The sequence below is a fragment of the Ctenocephalides felis genome, unplaced genomic scaffold, assembly GCF_003426905.1.
Source record: "Ctenocephalides felis isolate EL2017-DRISC unplaced genomic scaffold, ASM342690v1 CF-g0.4_SCAFFOLD_01886, whole genome shotgun sequence".
NCBI lineage: Eukaryota > Metazoa > Arthropoda > Insecta > Siphonaptera > Pulicidae > Ctenocephalides > Ctenocephalides felis.
In genome coordinates this window covers 54210256-54226373 of record NW_020538040.1, presented here as the reverse complement: position 1 = coordinate 54226373, position 16118 = coordinate 54210256, and the positions used below count along the sequence as shown (strand labels likewise).

Here is a 16118-nt window from a genome sequence, read left to right as displayed (position 1 = left end):
AGATATAGCAGTTTGAATAAAATCGTACCTATTAATGCAGCTGATCTGATGAGTCTTGTATGTGTCATTCCTTGGTCTCTCCAAGTAGCGAAATATTGCTTGAATGCAGTGGTTTCGGCTCCGTCAACAACTCTGTGAACCTGTAGAATATAATATACACATAAATGAACAGAGCTATCTCTAAAATAAGTGAGAGCTTAACTTATATATTCTAGCAAAAACAAATCGTTGATAATAAAATGAAGATGAAGGATTTAGTGACAACATTATCAATAATTTATGCTGAGAAAAACTCTCACACTACTTCTTCCCTGAATTGTGTTGGAGTTTAACTCAACTCACAGACCTGCCTTAGGGCAGTGCTACCCATTTATATATATATATATATATATATATATATATATATATTAGGGTGGTCCTTAAAATGGTCATTTTCGAATTTCCTCTTTCCCAGGGGCTCAAATGGTTCTAAATAGATAAAAAACAATTCTCTGAAAGTTTTAGCTCTTAATATTAACGTTTAGATAGAGCGCAATTCAATCAAAGTTTGTATGGAAAGTGCATGGAAAAAAATTTGAAAATTAAAAAAACATGCGTTAGGTGTAATTTAGCGACAAATGAATGAGTTTTATTCATTCATTTGTTCGCTAAATTACATCTAAAAAACATTTTTAAAATTTTTGAAAATTTTTCCATGCTATTTCCATACAAAACTTTAATTGAATTGCGCTCTATCTAAACGTTAATATTAAGAGATAAAACTTTCAGAGAATTGTTTTTTATCTATTTGGAACCATTTGAGCCCCTGGGAGCAAGGAAATTCGAAAATGACCATTTTAAGGACCACCCTAATATATATATATATATATATATATATATATATATATAAGTGTGTATGTAATGTACATGGTATTGACCTGTGTCCAAACTGGGTATTTGTGACTAGCAAGGAACGCTTGACCTTTGGACATCGCCTTGCTTTTCTCGCCAGGTGAACTACGCTTTCCAATCCATACAAAGATTCCAGCTGAGCCAGCGTCCAAAATAAAACAATCCTAAGCAAAAATATGAATTAATTCTATTCTGCATTATATAACAATTTTATTACTCAATAGCGTACATTTGTATCCAGCATTTCCTGTCTGAGAGGCCTTTGAGCAACCAAAACAGGTTCACTTGAAGAATCTTGTATCCGATATAATTTTATTGCTTGCTCTTCAGATCTTTCAAATTCCTGGTCGTCACCGCCAGCAGCCTCTTCGGGGATAGCAGCTGCACTACCTGAACCAAGAGCTTCAAAAAAGCCTTCCACATCAGTTTGGCTGCTGAATTCGTCTACAAAATAATTTATACATATTTTAATTTAGAGTTAAAAGTAAAAATATGAAATATAAATAACATATTCCGATTATCTTCAATTTCATCAATATCTGACTGACCTATGATATTGACTCGAGCACGACCATGATGGTCTTGATCCCGAATTTGGTTAGCTGCACTGGTTGCTTTGATCTTTTCAAGCCGTTTGCTATTCTTTCCCACGTACACGTAAATAGTACCACCATTATCTAATATAAAGCAATCACCTTGGTTCATGCTAGAAATGCTAGGTTCGACCTAATCCAAATGAGATAGTTAGAAAAAGTGAAAAGATAGCATTTCAAAAGTTTTAAAACCCAAATATTATTTTCATAGCGCAGTTGAAAATTGTCTAAATACGAGAGAAAATATCAATTGTTTACATACCAGTTTAACTCGAATATTTTTTTTCCCTTTAACTTGGAATAAACGTTTTTCGCCATTGGCATTTGTTTCAACGTGGGTAAAACCGCTCGCTACACCTCCGGGCATATAACGTACTCCTACAAGCGTAAAAATTAATTTTATTTGCTTATTTTTATTCATTCCAAGTGTTATAGAATATCATCAAATTATTGAATACGCAATATCAATTATTCGACATATTTTGATAGATCTAACCGTTTTTAAAGTACGATAAGAACAGTGGACTCTCGTGCTCTTGCACTTCTCTATGTTGAATAGGAGCACCGCCCAATTTGTCATCAAGTTCTACAGTCATAATGGCTGCGGCACCTGCCTCATCTTGTGACGTTTCCAATCCAAGCCAGAAATGAACATCCCAGCTAAATTGGCCCTTCTTGTCTTCTTTAGTCTATTTGAGAAAACAAAAGACTTAATATGATGAACTCTTTTTTTCCAAATTGGAATTTTCATTTTAATGCATAAAACTTACATTCAGGATGATGTATGAGTCTCCTGTGTAGAATTTTCCAAAATCATTTTTAGGATACGCGACGGGTTCAAAATTCTGCAAGAGACGGCATATACAAAATTTCAATTAGAAATATTAATACCACCATCCAATAAAATATATTGACGTAGGATAAGCGAAAATGAGCGTTCGATAACTTTCTAACTCTTTTTTATTGTTTTATAAACAGTTTACAATTTGTGATTGAAATTATCTAATTATATTAATTAATTATTATATCAAAATGTTTGTAAACTAATGTATTTAACCACTTCGGTACGGCGCCTGCCGTCCACGAAACGTCGTCCGAATGCTGCCCCGTTGTTCATACACACCTTGTGGTGACACTTAAAACAGTGTCGCGAGTAATTGACGCTCGGTCATACACGTTCGTATCACGTCCGTCACGTAATGGTGACGCTCGGCTGTGTGGGGCCATCCGCGGCCGTCAAGTAAACTTGCCGCTCGTACCGAAGTGGTTAAATAGACAAAAATAGAATTGCTGCAGCAATATCGATATTTTCAAATACCTTACATTGTAATATTAATAATTAATTAAAATAAATTTTCCATTAATTTGATGCTCAAATAAATACATTATATAAATTTTAATGAAAGAACTATTTACCTTGAAAAAAATTTTTTAATACTTTTTTCGCTTAAAAGAACACAAGCATTTAAGTATAAATAAACTTTATAAGTATGGCATTGGGCCTTAAGGCAAATTGCTGAAACCTCCAGTACCAAAAATTAAAAATTTTAACTAGTGGTGCCTTAAGGCAAATTGCTCGAACTTCCCGTACCAATCTAAACAAAATTGAAAATTTGAAATTTATATTTAAAGTATAAAAAATTGTATATTTTGAAAATATTTTATTCTGAAAATTTTGAAATTTGTTTGAACCGTATAAGTGAACTTTAAAAATTAAAAATCTTGGCACGGAACACAAAAAATTGTACTAATAAAATTAGTACTCATGTGCATATGTCTAATGATTATTTTAGACAGCCAAATATCATTTTTTGTACATTTTTCTCTGTATTTCAGAAACCGCTAGATCTGCCTTCCCAAAAATGAATCAATTATTTATTTTGTCAATACAAGTAAAATGCTTTTTCAAATCATTCAAATCGGGCGCACCGTTACCTCCAAAACTGAATAACTATTTTTGGCACTTTTTACTCCGTATCATCGAAACGGCTAGACCTGTCTTCGCCAAAAACTAATCAGTACGTCTTACCATCAATAGGAATCAAATGTTTTTTTGAATGATTCAAATCGGTTGATATATGCGCCCAAAATCGTGGACGAAAAATTGTGTCCAAACATACATACACACAAACACACATCCAACTTTTCTAAGGTATGCCAAAATGTTCAGTAACCCTCGTAACGTGAAGATCTGCGAACATTTTCATTTTCGATTTTTTGCGACTATCCTAACTTACCCTACGAAAAGTTAAATATAATATTTAATTAAATAAAAATAGTTGAGATTTATTTAAGATATTTGTATATGTGCAGCAAACCGATCATAATGTCAAAACTTGTTATTTAATTTCTTTCATTTAATTAAATTCTTATTATTTTACTTGTTTATTATGTGAGTATATACATATTTATAATTTACATAAGTTATGAATAGTGAAAGAAGTTGATCGTATATAGCATATAACTTAATATTAAATATTTTTTATCATTCATAGAATTTTAAAGAAATTCATTATTTTCAATCTGCTAATTTTATTCGTTTTGAAGGACGATTGTCTGTCACGCTAAAGTTGCTCAGAACAATACAGATCTAGTTGAACATGTGACCAATTTACGTAACACAATTGTCGAATCAACTTTGTTAATACTGTTTTAAAGGATTATAGGTTGGACTTGAAAACTAAAACTTTGTTTAGCCAAGTTCCAAATAAATAACACGTTTCAATGAGAAGAGTTTTACAAATCTTTTCATTTATTTTTATTTTTATTAATTTAATATTTATTAAAAAATATTGTCATATAACTTGTTGTTATATTAATTGGTATATCATATTTGTTGTGTTTTTTTTTACTTTATTTGTATGCACTAAAGATGGTTCAAATCAGGGCCCGAGAAAAACTTTAACTTAATATTTCACCATCTGAAAAAACCTCTCGCTTTATAGAATAGGTCACTCAAATCCGTAGGATGACGCATAAATGATGTAGCAATATAATAAGCCATATGATTTGTAGAAAGCACCAACTTTAAGAAGATATATGTCAAAATGTATTTCATGACAATCTGACGATTAGTTTACAAGTTACAGAAGTTCAAGTGACGCTACTTTTGAGTTTTTCAAAACTATGAACTCAAAGCAATTTTGTTTGTTGATTTATGATTGCTTTTTGATGGGTAACAATACCATCACAGCCATAGTATTGCTTGTTAAGTGTTATCTGGACTCTGCCAAATCAAGGCAAAGGGTGGAGAAGTGGTTTGCTGACTTTAATTGTGACCATACAGACACTGACGACGCCGAACTTTCTTGAAGGCTAATTGTGGTGGTTACACCGTAAAACATAATAAAGTCCACCAAATCGTTTTGGAAAACCGAAAAGTGAAAATGCTTGATATAGCTGACACCCTAAAGATATCAATAGAACGTGTTGGACATATCGTTTACTAATATTTGAATACCAAAAAGCTATGTGCTAAATGGGTGCCGCGCGAACTCATATTTGGCGAAAAATATAATATAACGAGTTGATGATTTTACAAGAGTATTTATAAGAGTATTTGGAGCTGTTTAATCGAAATAAAACTGAGTTTTTGCATCAATTGTTACCATGGATGTGACTACCTCGACTGCCCTAATATATATATGGAGAGTGCCTCCTACACGACGTCGTCGAGGGTAAAATAGAAGGAACAAAAGGAATGGGAAGGAGAAGAATGCAGACGATTGACGACTTACGCGAGAAGAGAAAATACAGGGAACTGAAAGCCGAAGCACATGATCAAGAAGCATGGAATCAGAAGTTTGGAAACGAAAATACATGAAATAAAAAAATGGGGATAGAGAATAGTGGTAATGGGATGAAGGGCAAGGAAATCATTTGATGTGGTGGCTCTCAAACCATGGACCTGCCTTCGGGCAGACTACCATTTTATTATTATTATTATATATATATATATATATATATATATATATATATATAAATGCGGGCGAACGCCTAAGGGGGCGCCTAAACGAGTTTCGGAAATTAAATTTTTAATATAATATTTATATTTTTTTATATAAAATCTATAATTATTTATATGAAATCTAGAATACTTAACTAATTATAATAAACAATCTAACTTAACTAGGAATACGGAGACACAAAAAGCATTTATTCACATTTATTTTGCAATGTAATATCAGTAGAAATAATTAACCGATTAATAACTCTACAAATTAGTAAATAACAGCTCTGTTCATTGCTTAATCTACTTATTCAATTTTTTCTTTGTTTGAAGTTACCGTGGAATTGAAAAAGAAATTATTTAGTGTTCAATCCCATAAGCTCAAACCTGCGAAAGATTAAATTAATAATTGGGCATTATTGACGAAAAATTGCGAGCTGATTTAGTTGAAAGGGAACTTGTTAAAAAATATAAACAAAATATATGCGAGTAAATAAAAAATGGGGAGTCAGTGCTTAAAAAATGGCATGTTTATTCCGAAAAATTGAATTGTTATGGAATGGGTTGAGGAAATGGAACAAATATAAAAAATGGAAGCAAAATTTACTTTAGAACGAAAATCTTAAGGCTTTTTTTATACCTAGTGGTGTCGATACTCTAAATTTAATAATTAGAGGCAGAAATAATACATATCAAATATAATAAGTTTTTTTTAATATAGTTCAAGAAATGTGTAATTTCTTTGCATTTTTTACTAATTTGTAATTAATTTATAATATATATATATATATATAATTTGTATATATATATATATATATATTTATCATAGCAATTGTAAACAATTTCAAAAGATGGAAAATGGAATGTCTCCTTGTTCATGTTTAAAACATTTTGTATTGTGCAATTTTTATTTAAAGCTTAAAGAGAAAACCGCTTTTTATTGTGCAGTCTTGAAAACTCAAAACTCTAAAAATTAACAATACATATATTTTATACTCATATTTTTGAATGTGGTAAGAATTTTTAGAACAAAGGATTTTATTATTACACTCCAAAATTTTGTCTGTTTGCTGCTTAGGTGAATAACAGAGCAAACGTGAACTGGAATCAATATTTTCATTTGGGTAATGAAACGAAATATACTTACTATTTATTAACTTTGTTTTAAGATATTATGATAATATTCGCAAAAAAATTAAGTGAGGAAAGATTTACTGATAAAAATGTATTGATACGTTTTTCTCGCATGGCCAAATTAATAAAAAAATTCGTGTTATGATTTTTTTCATTGATAGATAAGTTGGCAATTTAACTGATATTACTAAAAGCCTGATAAGGCGGTTTTTATTGATGGTTGTGAAAAAAGATAACACAAATGTTCCATATAGATATTGATTTTATTTGGATAAAAATATAGGTATACGAAAGATCCTTTCACAAAGAATTTAATATCAGTGAAACTGCTGAATAAAATTTCATGTATAAATTTTTGACCTCATATTTCAAATTCTTTGTCATGTGTCAAATAATCATTTAGCACAAAATTAGTTAAATGCTTATTTTCCTGACAATTGAATTACATTTTAAAATTTTCGCTTCACTACACTAAACTGGTTAGAAGTTCCCATAAATGAAGTTGATTTTTGCTTGGTAAAAAGGTATAAAATCAATCAATATAGTTGTTTATATTACATTCAATTAAAAAGATTGATTGAACACAGAGCACTACCCATGTTTCTTTGTTAAAATGATTTTTAAGAAATGTATGCGAAATAATTTTCAAAATCATTCATTAGTGAACATAAAATTCTTAAATATAGTATTATCTTTAGATTTTTACGATGTGGTAAACTGACAATGATGCTTATTTTTAGCGGCCATAAAATCTCATATTATTGATTTGCCAGATAAATTTCTATTTTTAGTTTAAAACAATAAATTTTGTGTTACTGTTACCTTAATGGATTATTTTAACCAAGCAGAATGCGCTCTGCTTCTTTTTATTTTAGTACGACCTAATAACAGTTTTATAATTTAAGATTGGAAAAAACTATTATTCATAGGAGTTCCAGGGAGTATATGTGGGAATCAAAAGAGGCCATGAGTTTTTGATAAAAAAAACAATTATTATGTCATGACATTTTTTTTATAGTTTTGAAATTATAATTTTTAATACATTTTTTATAAAACATAGAAATATCTGTCTACTTATTTATATTTTTCTATACTCCCGTAGGCCAAGTTATAGTAATCGCAAAAAAATCGAAAATGAAAATTTGTATATATTTTTACGTTCAGAGGTTTCTGAACATTTTGGCATACCTTAAAAAAAATGGATGTATGTGTGTGTGTATGTGTGTATGTGCGGATACAAAGTTTTGTCGACGATTTCGGGAACACGGTTCATCCGATTTCAATTATTCAAAAAACAATCGATTCCTATTAATAAGGAGACGTGCTGATTAGTTTTTGGCACAGGCAGGTCTAGCCGTTTCGAAGATACGGGGCAAAAAGTGCCAAAAACGGTAACTCAGTTGACTCAGATTTTAATAAGGTGTATCAATTTTGTTTACATTTCAATGGGCTTCGAACATCGTTTGCCCGTTAGACGGCGACGCGGCGCTTACGCGCTTCGATATTGGGTCTCTATGCTGCTAAAGCAGTGCGATTGTTTTGAAAAAAAAGTTCAAAATTTTCAAAATATTTCAAAATAATAATCTTTTTTGAAAAATTTAATTTTTGGCAAGGGAAGTTCCTGCAATATGCCTTAAGGCACAATGCCATACACCACTAGTTTTTTATATACTTAACCAAAAAATGAAAATATTTTTTATAACACAAACATAAGAGTATTTTGCAAGGTACATTCAATTAAACAAAATATTTTAATTAGAGTATAGCAAATCAGAAGGTCCCAATTAGTTAACTTATCTAAAATTAAGTTAGTTCATATACCTAAAAAAGTAAATCAATATTTTTAATTATTGCCATAATAGACATAATACAAATATAACGTATATAAGCTAAAAAAATCATTGTTTACAGAATTTAATCATCACCGGCTAATTATGAAAATATTAATTGCATATAAGAGCAGAACTAGAACAACAATGTTTCATTCGATGCTTTTTTGGGCAGGGCCCCTAATAGAAACTTTTAAGTTAAATAAGATCCTATTTTAATAGTATTACTGTTAATGTTAATGTACAGGTATATGCCCATGTAAACTAATTAAAATTTAATGCAATCATCAGCTGTACTAGTTAATAATGACTTGAAAATTCAGTTCGATAGTTGTAAATAGTAATACGATATTTTAATCATTTCAGTATTTAAGTGATTAAATTCCAAACTGAACCATACACATAATCTAACCAAAATTAGTTATGTATCAGAAACCGTCCATCAGCTGAGTACAAATTGTAAGTAAACGGATTTGGCAGGATGTCAATTACTATAAATTTGCAAATAAATTTCTATATACTTCAAAGCTGAATAATAAATATCATGCTTTGAGGCTATAAAATGTATATATAGAGAAAAGATCCACTATAAGAGTAAAGTAGCATATATTTTATTTGATTTCAAACGAAATGCAATTTAATGAAAGCAAAATAAAATTATAAAATGTGATTTGTAAGCATCGACCTACCCAGTAAGGACCTATAACTAAAATAAATATCCTAAACTTATTATGACTTTGGCCATAAACTGCTAAAAATAGATTTTCATTCGATAGAATCGTTTCGCATTTCAAAACATTATTTTGATGTTATGGGATTTAGATTTAGAAAATTTTATGAACTAGAAATAATGATGATTGTTATTTAACGCTGCATGATTTACAGTTCTATTGATTAAACTTAAAAGTTTAATATGTTTATGGTTCAATGCATGTAATTCTGGAATTTTTAATTCAAATGCAGCCGCTTTTAGATCACATGGACGCTTTATAGTTATTTTATATTTATTTCTCATTAAAAAGTTCTCATTCGTCTTTTTTTTTCTTAATTAAAGATAATAAAAAAAATTACTGACTATACTACTAGGCACTAATAATTTCTCGCTAATTTATATGTCACGTTCAATCGAATAGTGTTAACCAAATTTTATTCGAGTGTTATACTATTAATATTTAATTTAAAATTTTGTAAGGTATTTAGGCCGATCTTGGATACTAATGAAGAAAATAAGAAATAAATGATAATTGGACAAGTTGTGCACATATATAAAATGATTGATAATTAACTTTCCGTAGGGTAAGTTATAGTAATCGCAAAAATCGAAGATAGAATTTTTATATATCTTTCCGAAGACTTCCGAACATTTTGGCCATATTCCGACTATTTTGACATACCTTAGAAAATAATGTATATGTATCGACGATTTCGTGAACACTGATCAACCGATTTGAATCATTTTCTATGGACGGGAAGACGAGCTGATTAGTTTTTGGCAAGGCAGGTGCTGTCGTTTCGAAGATACGAGGCAAAAAGTACAAAAATGGTACTTTGGTTTTTGGCAGAAGGCGGTGTTCGATTTGAATGATTCAAAAACTATTTCACTTTTATTGACGAAATGATCATTAGACATCAAATATATGTTCATCACATTATCCGATGTTTTATAAATATTTTAATAACAAGCACAAATTTTGTTTGCATTTCTATGAGCTCTGTACCAAGATTTATAATTACTTCGCGCTTCGATATTTCGTCTCTAAAACGGTTATGTAGCACGGTTGCTGTGAAAAAAATTCAAATATTTTTATAAAATTCTAAAATATGAAGTAAATTTAGATATTTTAAAAAAGTCGGGCTTTTTCCAAAATTTCAAAATATTCAAATTTTGCCATCTTTCTGTATCATTCTCTTCCGTACTCATTTTTTTACAAAGTTTCCAAAAAATAGTAAATCTTTTAAAAATTTGCCTTAAAGCACGATGCCATGCACCACTAGTTAACTTTATATTAATGTTAAAAAATAAAATTATGGAAGACGATTTAAATAAAAAATATATTTCATTGAAAAAATATGCGAACCTCTACACGCCACACCTCCAAGCCTTTGGTAGTACCAGCATTGGCGAATTGTTCGTGCATGGCTTTTAGAGGTCTTGTCCTTTTAGCGGCCTTATCTTCGGCTTCTGGTTCCGGTAGAATGCTAACCGGGTTAGCTGAAAAAAAATACAAATTCTTTTATACTTATGTTTATTGAAATATTTCTAATCACGCTTCGTTGGTCTTCGATTAAAATTGTGTTTTATAGTATAGATCATATACCTTGTATCAGTATCTTGGAACAATAAGAGTAATACTCAATATCATTAGGATTAGTGCGAAAATCCCACTTTATCTTTTGCATATAAAAAACTATTCAACTTTATATAAAACTTATACTGTGTAATATGTGTAGTATTTTTTCTTATGTACATAGGTACAGTCATGCCCTCACACCTGTAATCCTAAGGCCTTATTAAATAGTATAGTAAGAACATTCTGTTTCATTCGTGTAGTTAGATTATGCCACGTTTCACCGATAATTACAGGGTGTCCATAGAAGTCGAGTTAAGGAGTTGAAGTAAACTCTTTCGTAATGGGGAGTGCAATGCTAAAATATAATCATTGGCAGTCATTGCACCCCAAGAAAGGGGCTTCAACCTATATTCGTCACAATATGCATACTAGTGCAAAACCAAAGATTTAATGAAAATCTTCTTAAAATAAATTTATTTAGATATAAATGCTAAACATCAGAAGATATTAAGATTTCTCATATGTCGACCGTTTAAGATATAAATAAGCCGATAGAATAATAATTATATTAACTAGTTTTAATAATTTGATTTTGATTGTTTAAAGTTAATTAGAAAGTAACATTAAATTATCATGAAAGATAATAAAACATAAGTTATCAAATCGTAAGGCATAATTTAGAAAGTGTTTATTTTGTAACACAGAAATGATCTAATTCAATGTGTAATTTTCTTATTTCGCATTGTTTAATAATAAAAACTGATAATAAAAAACGGTTATATATATATATATATATATATATATATATATATATATATGAGTGAGTTCTTGAGGGCGATACATCAAACAAAGAAAAGCCAAAGATTTTGTAAAATAATCTTTATTTCCAAACGTTTCGACATTCAATTTAATGTCATCATCAGTGGATATTACGTTGGTTGGTTACATATAGAGAAGTGTACACAGCACTAGAGATTGGCACTAACATTTATACAACTAACTTGTCAGCACTATGCATTTTTTATATAATTTTTTTGTATGATGTAAACAGAAAAATGATAGTTTTATTGAACAAAAATGTAAGTAGAATTATGTAATTTCTGCCACGACTTCTGTACTTTGCTAGTACCGAGGCATGTATTGATACATGTAAACAGAAAAATGATAGTTTTATTGAACAAAAATGTAAGTAGAATTATGTAATTTCTGCCACGACTTCTGTACTTTGCTAGTACCGAGGCATGTATTGATACATGCGAGGCATGTAATATCCACTGATGATGACATTAAATTGAATGTCGAAACGTTTGGAAATAAAGATTATTTTATAAATCTTTGGCTTTTCTTTGTTTGATGTATCGCCCTCAAGAACTCACTCATATATTTCAACATCAAAATTAACTACTAAATCATATATATATATATATATATATATATATATATATATATATAAACGGTAATAAAAGCTTTATCTAATTTCCACGTAAATTAATTAAAATGACGAAGTGTTAGAAGCAATAACTTCGATTTTATGACATGTCTATTACGAAAAAAATATAACAGGAATAAGTGGATTAACTAATTGTACTAACGACATTGAAAACTTGGAACATAGGAGCCTCTAACTGCTGATAAACTTTATTGAACTTACTGGAATGATGTGTTTATGTATTTACAAAATTCTCAATAAAAAGATTATACAAAATACGCAGGAGTAAATAATTTACAAAATGTTAAAAAAAATGCTCAAGAAACTTGGTAGGGTGTTTTTACCATATGTAGGTTTTGAGACAACTTTTAGGGTGTCAATATACAAGTATTTACAGACTTACAGCTGGGTAACTTGAATCCGAGGTGAACTTACTATAATGACTGGACTAATTTATCGAAAATGATTGTGAATTCCCACATGTGGTTGGGAAATGTTTGTACAACTAATTCATGATTCATCTATTGTCAGTCAGCCAAGAAGATATGTGAAAGAAAAATAAACGCTTCACATATTGAATTTCTTATTTAAGTAAATCAATGTTAGATATGTTAATTCGTTACAATAACAAAATTACGTCGGTAAAAACTAAGAACAGAAAGACAAGATAATTAAATAATAAATGTAATAAAATAAAATAAAATATAAAAAAAATCTGTATAGCTTATATCTGAATATTATAACAAACAAAGGTAAGCAATAGAGAGGAATTTGAAGACAATAGAGTATTTTTACAAGAAAATCATGATAGAGACCATAATTAAAATAAAATATATACAGATCTGTTAAGTTTTAATGATTTTCCTTATAGATCACCTAACTCTGATTGCTGTACAAAATAAAAATTATGGCCGTATTCAGAAATAAATCAATTAATAACTTCTCGGAAGGTACGTTACGAAAATCTCAAAAAATCGAAAATAAAGATTTTTTTTAAATGAATGTATGTATGTGTGTGTGCGGATACAAATTTGTATCCGCATTTTTTATTGAATCTCCAAAGTTTGTAAGTTAACTTACAAACTTTAGAGATTCAATAAAAAATGCGATTTTGGCGGTCAGAAATGATCATTAAACAAATTCACATCAAATTATCAGATATTTTTGATAAAATGTAATTTTCTTCAAAAAATTTAAAATGTTCAAAAATCTGATTTTGTTTAAAGCATTAAAAAAAATTAATGATGACTGATTGTGACTAAAAGACAGTATTATAATTATCCGTTCAAATCGCTATAACCCATAATGCTATATAGTAACAGTACAAAAAATAATTATTTGTTTACCAACAAGTTTGGTCTGAAAATGACATTTTGGGTAAGTAACCTACTAAAACTTACTTTAAAAACCCCTGAAGTTTAGGTCTGCTTAAAACACTGCACAATTTGGATGATGAATAGAAATTGTTATAATTGTAATATAATATTTCAAACAATAAAAACGAAAAACAAACAACTATGACTACGAGGAAGTCACGCGAGTTGAGAAAGCTCAACGTTTGCGACTGACAAATGTATTATGTAGACTGATTGTGAGTTTTGTGAGTCAACATACGGTGTTATTTTCGCGTACATCACACATGACGCATTTTTACGGCACATCTTGTATGTATAATACATAAACGATACATATAATATAAAACGCATTGTCTGTACGAGTGTACTCGTATACAACAATGATAATAAACCTAATGGAATCTGTTAGTCGGATTTTCCAAATGATAAGGTATTATACACTCAAATGACTATTGCCAAAACAATGTCTTTATTTTTTTACAGCTGAAAATTATTAACTAAAGATTCCAATAAAGTGCATATTGAAAGCGTTCCTCAAGTATAAATATTCATTACTAATGTTAAGAGGTATTTAGCCTTAGGCAAGTTGCAAGTAAATAACCAACTTGAATAACAAAAACTATGATTTAGCTATTTAAACAAAATTTCACCAATTTATTTCGAAAATAATGTTTTAGTTTTTAATAAAAATTAAATACGAAGTAGCAGTCAGGCTGATTTTTACCTAAAACTATTCAGCACGAATCGTGCACGATTCCTAATATCAACATGATTCCTAATATCTTTTAAATGTTTTTAAATTTGCTGAGAATTATTAGCACAAATTTGACGAGACGTTGACGAAACATTTTGTGCTGTTCTACAAATCCTAAACAAACGAATCGGCAGATCGTTTTACAAAATTAGTCCAATATCGAGTTTCATCAAATAATGTTTAAATTTTTTGCAGCCGTTTTGGAGAAAACGTCGTCAAAAGGTCAAATTTTTCTTCACACACACATACTATTACGTTTCTGGCGGAAACAAACTTCTCATTTGGAAAGTAGATAAAGCAGAAATATAAGATAAAATATTCGATTAAATAATTAAACTAGTGTTTTTTTTTAATAATCTGTAGTTTTTTTTTGAAAATTTTAGACTATCAAAATATCGAAGCGCGCAAGCGCCGCGTGGCTGTCAAACGGATAAACATTGGTGAGGGCCTATAGAAATGTAAACAAATTTGTACTTTTAAAATTCCTATAAAGTAATTTAATATGCATTTGTCTAATGATCATTTTTGACCGCCAAATTGCATTTTTTTACTGTTTTTATTAGGTCTCCGAATCCGCTGGCCATGCCTTTGCAAAAATTTAATCAGTTCTTCCTTTCGTCAATACAAATAAAATGTGTTTTAATAAGTTCAAATCGGCTACTCCGTTCTCTCAAAAACTGAGTAGCAATTTTTTGCATTTTTTGTCCCGTAACGGCTGGACCTGCCTTTGCCAAAAACAAATCATTAGGTCTCCCCGTCAATACGAATCGAATGTTCTTTAAATTATTGAAATCGGTTGATCCGTGTTCTCAAAATAGTCGACAAAAATTTGTATCCGCACACATACTGCAACCATTTTTATTAATTAAAATACATACATGCCAAAATGTTCCGAAACCTCTGAAACGTAAAGATATATAAACATTTTCATTTTCGATTTTTTGCGATTACTGTAACTTACCTTAAAGTAATCCTAATTACTAATAACGCATATTTGAGTAAAGAAATACTAGAAATGTTACATAATTTACATAATATTTTAGCAAATTATGTGAATTACGTTTGATCTAAATAGCGCGACTTATTCTGAACTTGAATGATTAAAAAGTATCATAGTATCCTATAATATACATAGTTATATATTTGTCGATCGATTATCTACATATTTGGAATCTTCGAAAGGCGGACTTCAAAGAATTGTGCAAAAAAAATGAAATCATAGAATATATATGAGCTCGCCCGTAGGTAAGCGGTTAAGAGCGACGGGACCTGAATCAGAGGTTTCGGGTTCGATACCCACTTCGAGCAGCCTGTTGTCAAGCAGCACTGACAACGATTTTCACTTGGAAATATAGATAGCAATATGTTTCCAAGTGAAAATAGTCCTTGCCCGGCATTGCTGCACCAATAAAAAGTCAGCTCTATTAGATTAATTCTAATAACAAAAATCATCATATACGGATGGATTAACCATTGGGTTACCATCTAAAAAATACGAAGTAAGAAGAAGTTTCAGCCCAACAATTCATAGGACGAAAGGTTCTGATTGCTGTTAAAAAAATATCAAAAAAAAAAGAATATATATTAATTTTTATAATTTTACTTATAATTCAGTAAATTATATAATTTTGAAAAAATGTATGATCTGAACTCATTAATATCTCAATAAATATTAGGTACAAAAAGATATATCTATGAATAGCTTAATAATATTCATATATATTCGCATTTATATGCTTTAAATGCGAAAATAATTAATATGTTGATCAGAATCTTTTACTTCTTACTAAATACTCCAAAATAGTCACGTTTGTTCAAAACTAATTAGAATAGAAGCGCAGTAACACTTATTAACACTAGAATGACGGAGGTTGGTTGTATACCTATTTCGCC

The 16118-nt window shown here is 29.7% G+C and overlaps 1 protein-coding gene across 4 annotated transcripts in view; it reads right to left on the bottom strand.

Moving 5' to 3' along the window:
* Nucleotides 1-16118, bottom strand: part of LOC113378688 (gelsolin) — a 30309-nt gene that overhangs the window by 6074 nt on the left and 8117 nt on the right. For 3 of the 4 annotated variants that reach the window (XR_003367213.1, XM_026619244.1, XM_026619243.1), the window contains exons 3-10: nucleotides 10475-10608; nucleotides 2255-2329; nucleotides 1981-2173; nucleotides 1747-1862; nucleotides 1440-1617; nucleotides 1121-1335; nucleotides 918-1055; nucleotides 29-140 (exon numbers count right to left, since the gene is read on the bottom strand). Coding sequence is in view for 3 of the 4 variants with exons in the window: in XM_026619244.1 (XP_026475029.1) it covers nucleotides 29-140; nucleotides 918-1055; nucleotides 1121-1335; nucleotides 1440-1617; nucleotides 1747-1862; nucleotides 1981-2173; nucleotides 2255-2329; nucleotides 10475-10608 (1161 nt within the window). In the remaining variant the exon portion in view is untranslated. Of the gene's footprint in view, nucleotides 1-28; nucleotides 141-917; nucleotides 1056-1120; nucleotides 1336-1439; nucleotides 1618-1746; nucleotides 1863-1980; nucleotides 2174-2254; nucleotides 2330-10474; nucleotides 10609-13516; nucleotides 13644-16118 lie in introns of those variants that run through there. The other variant, XM_026619245.1, reaches the window with a different exon arrangement.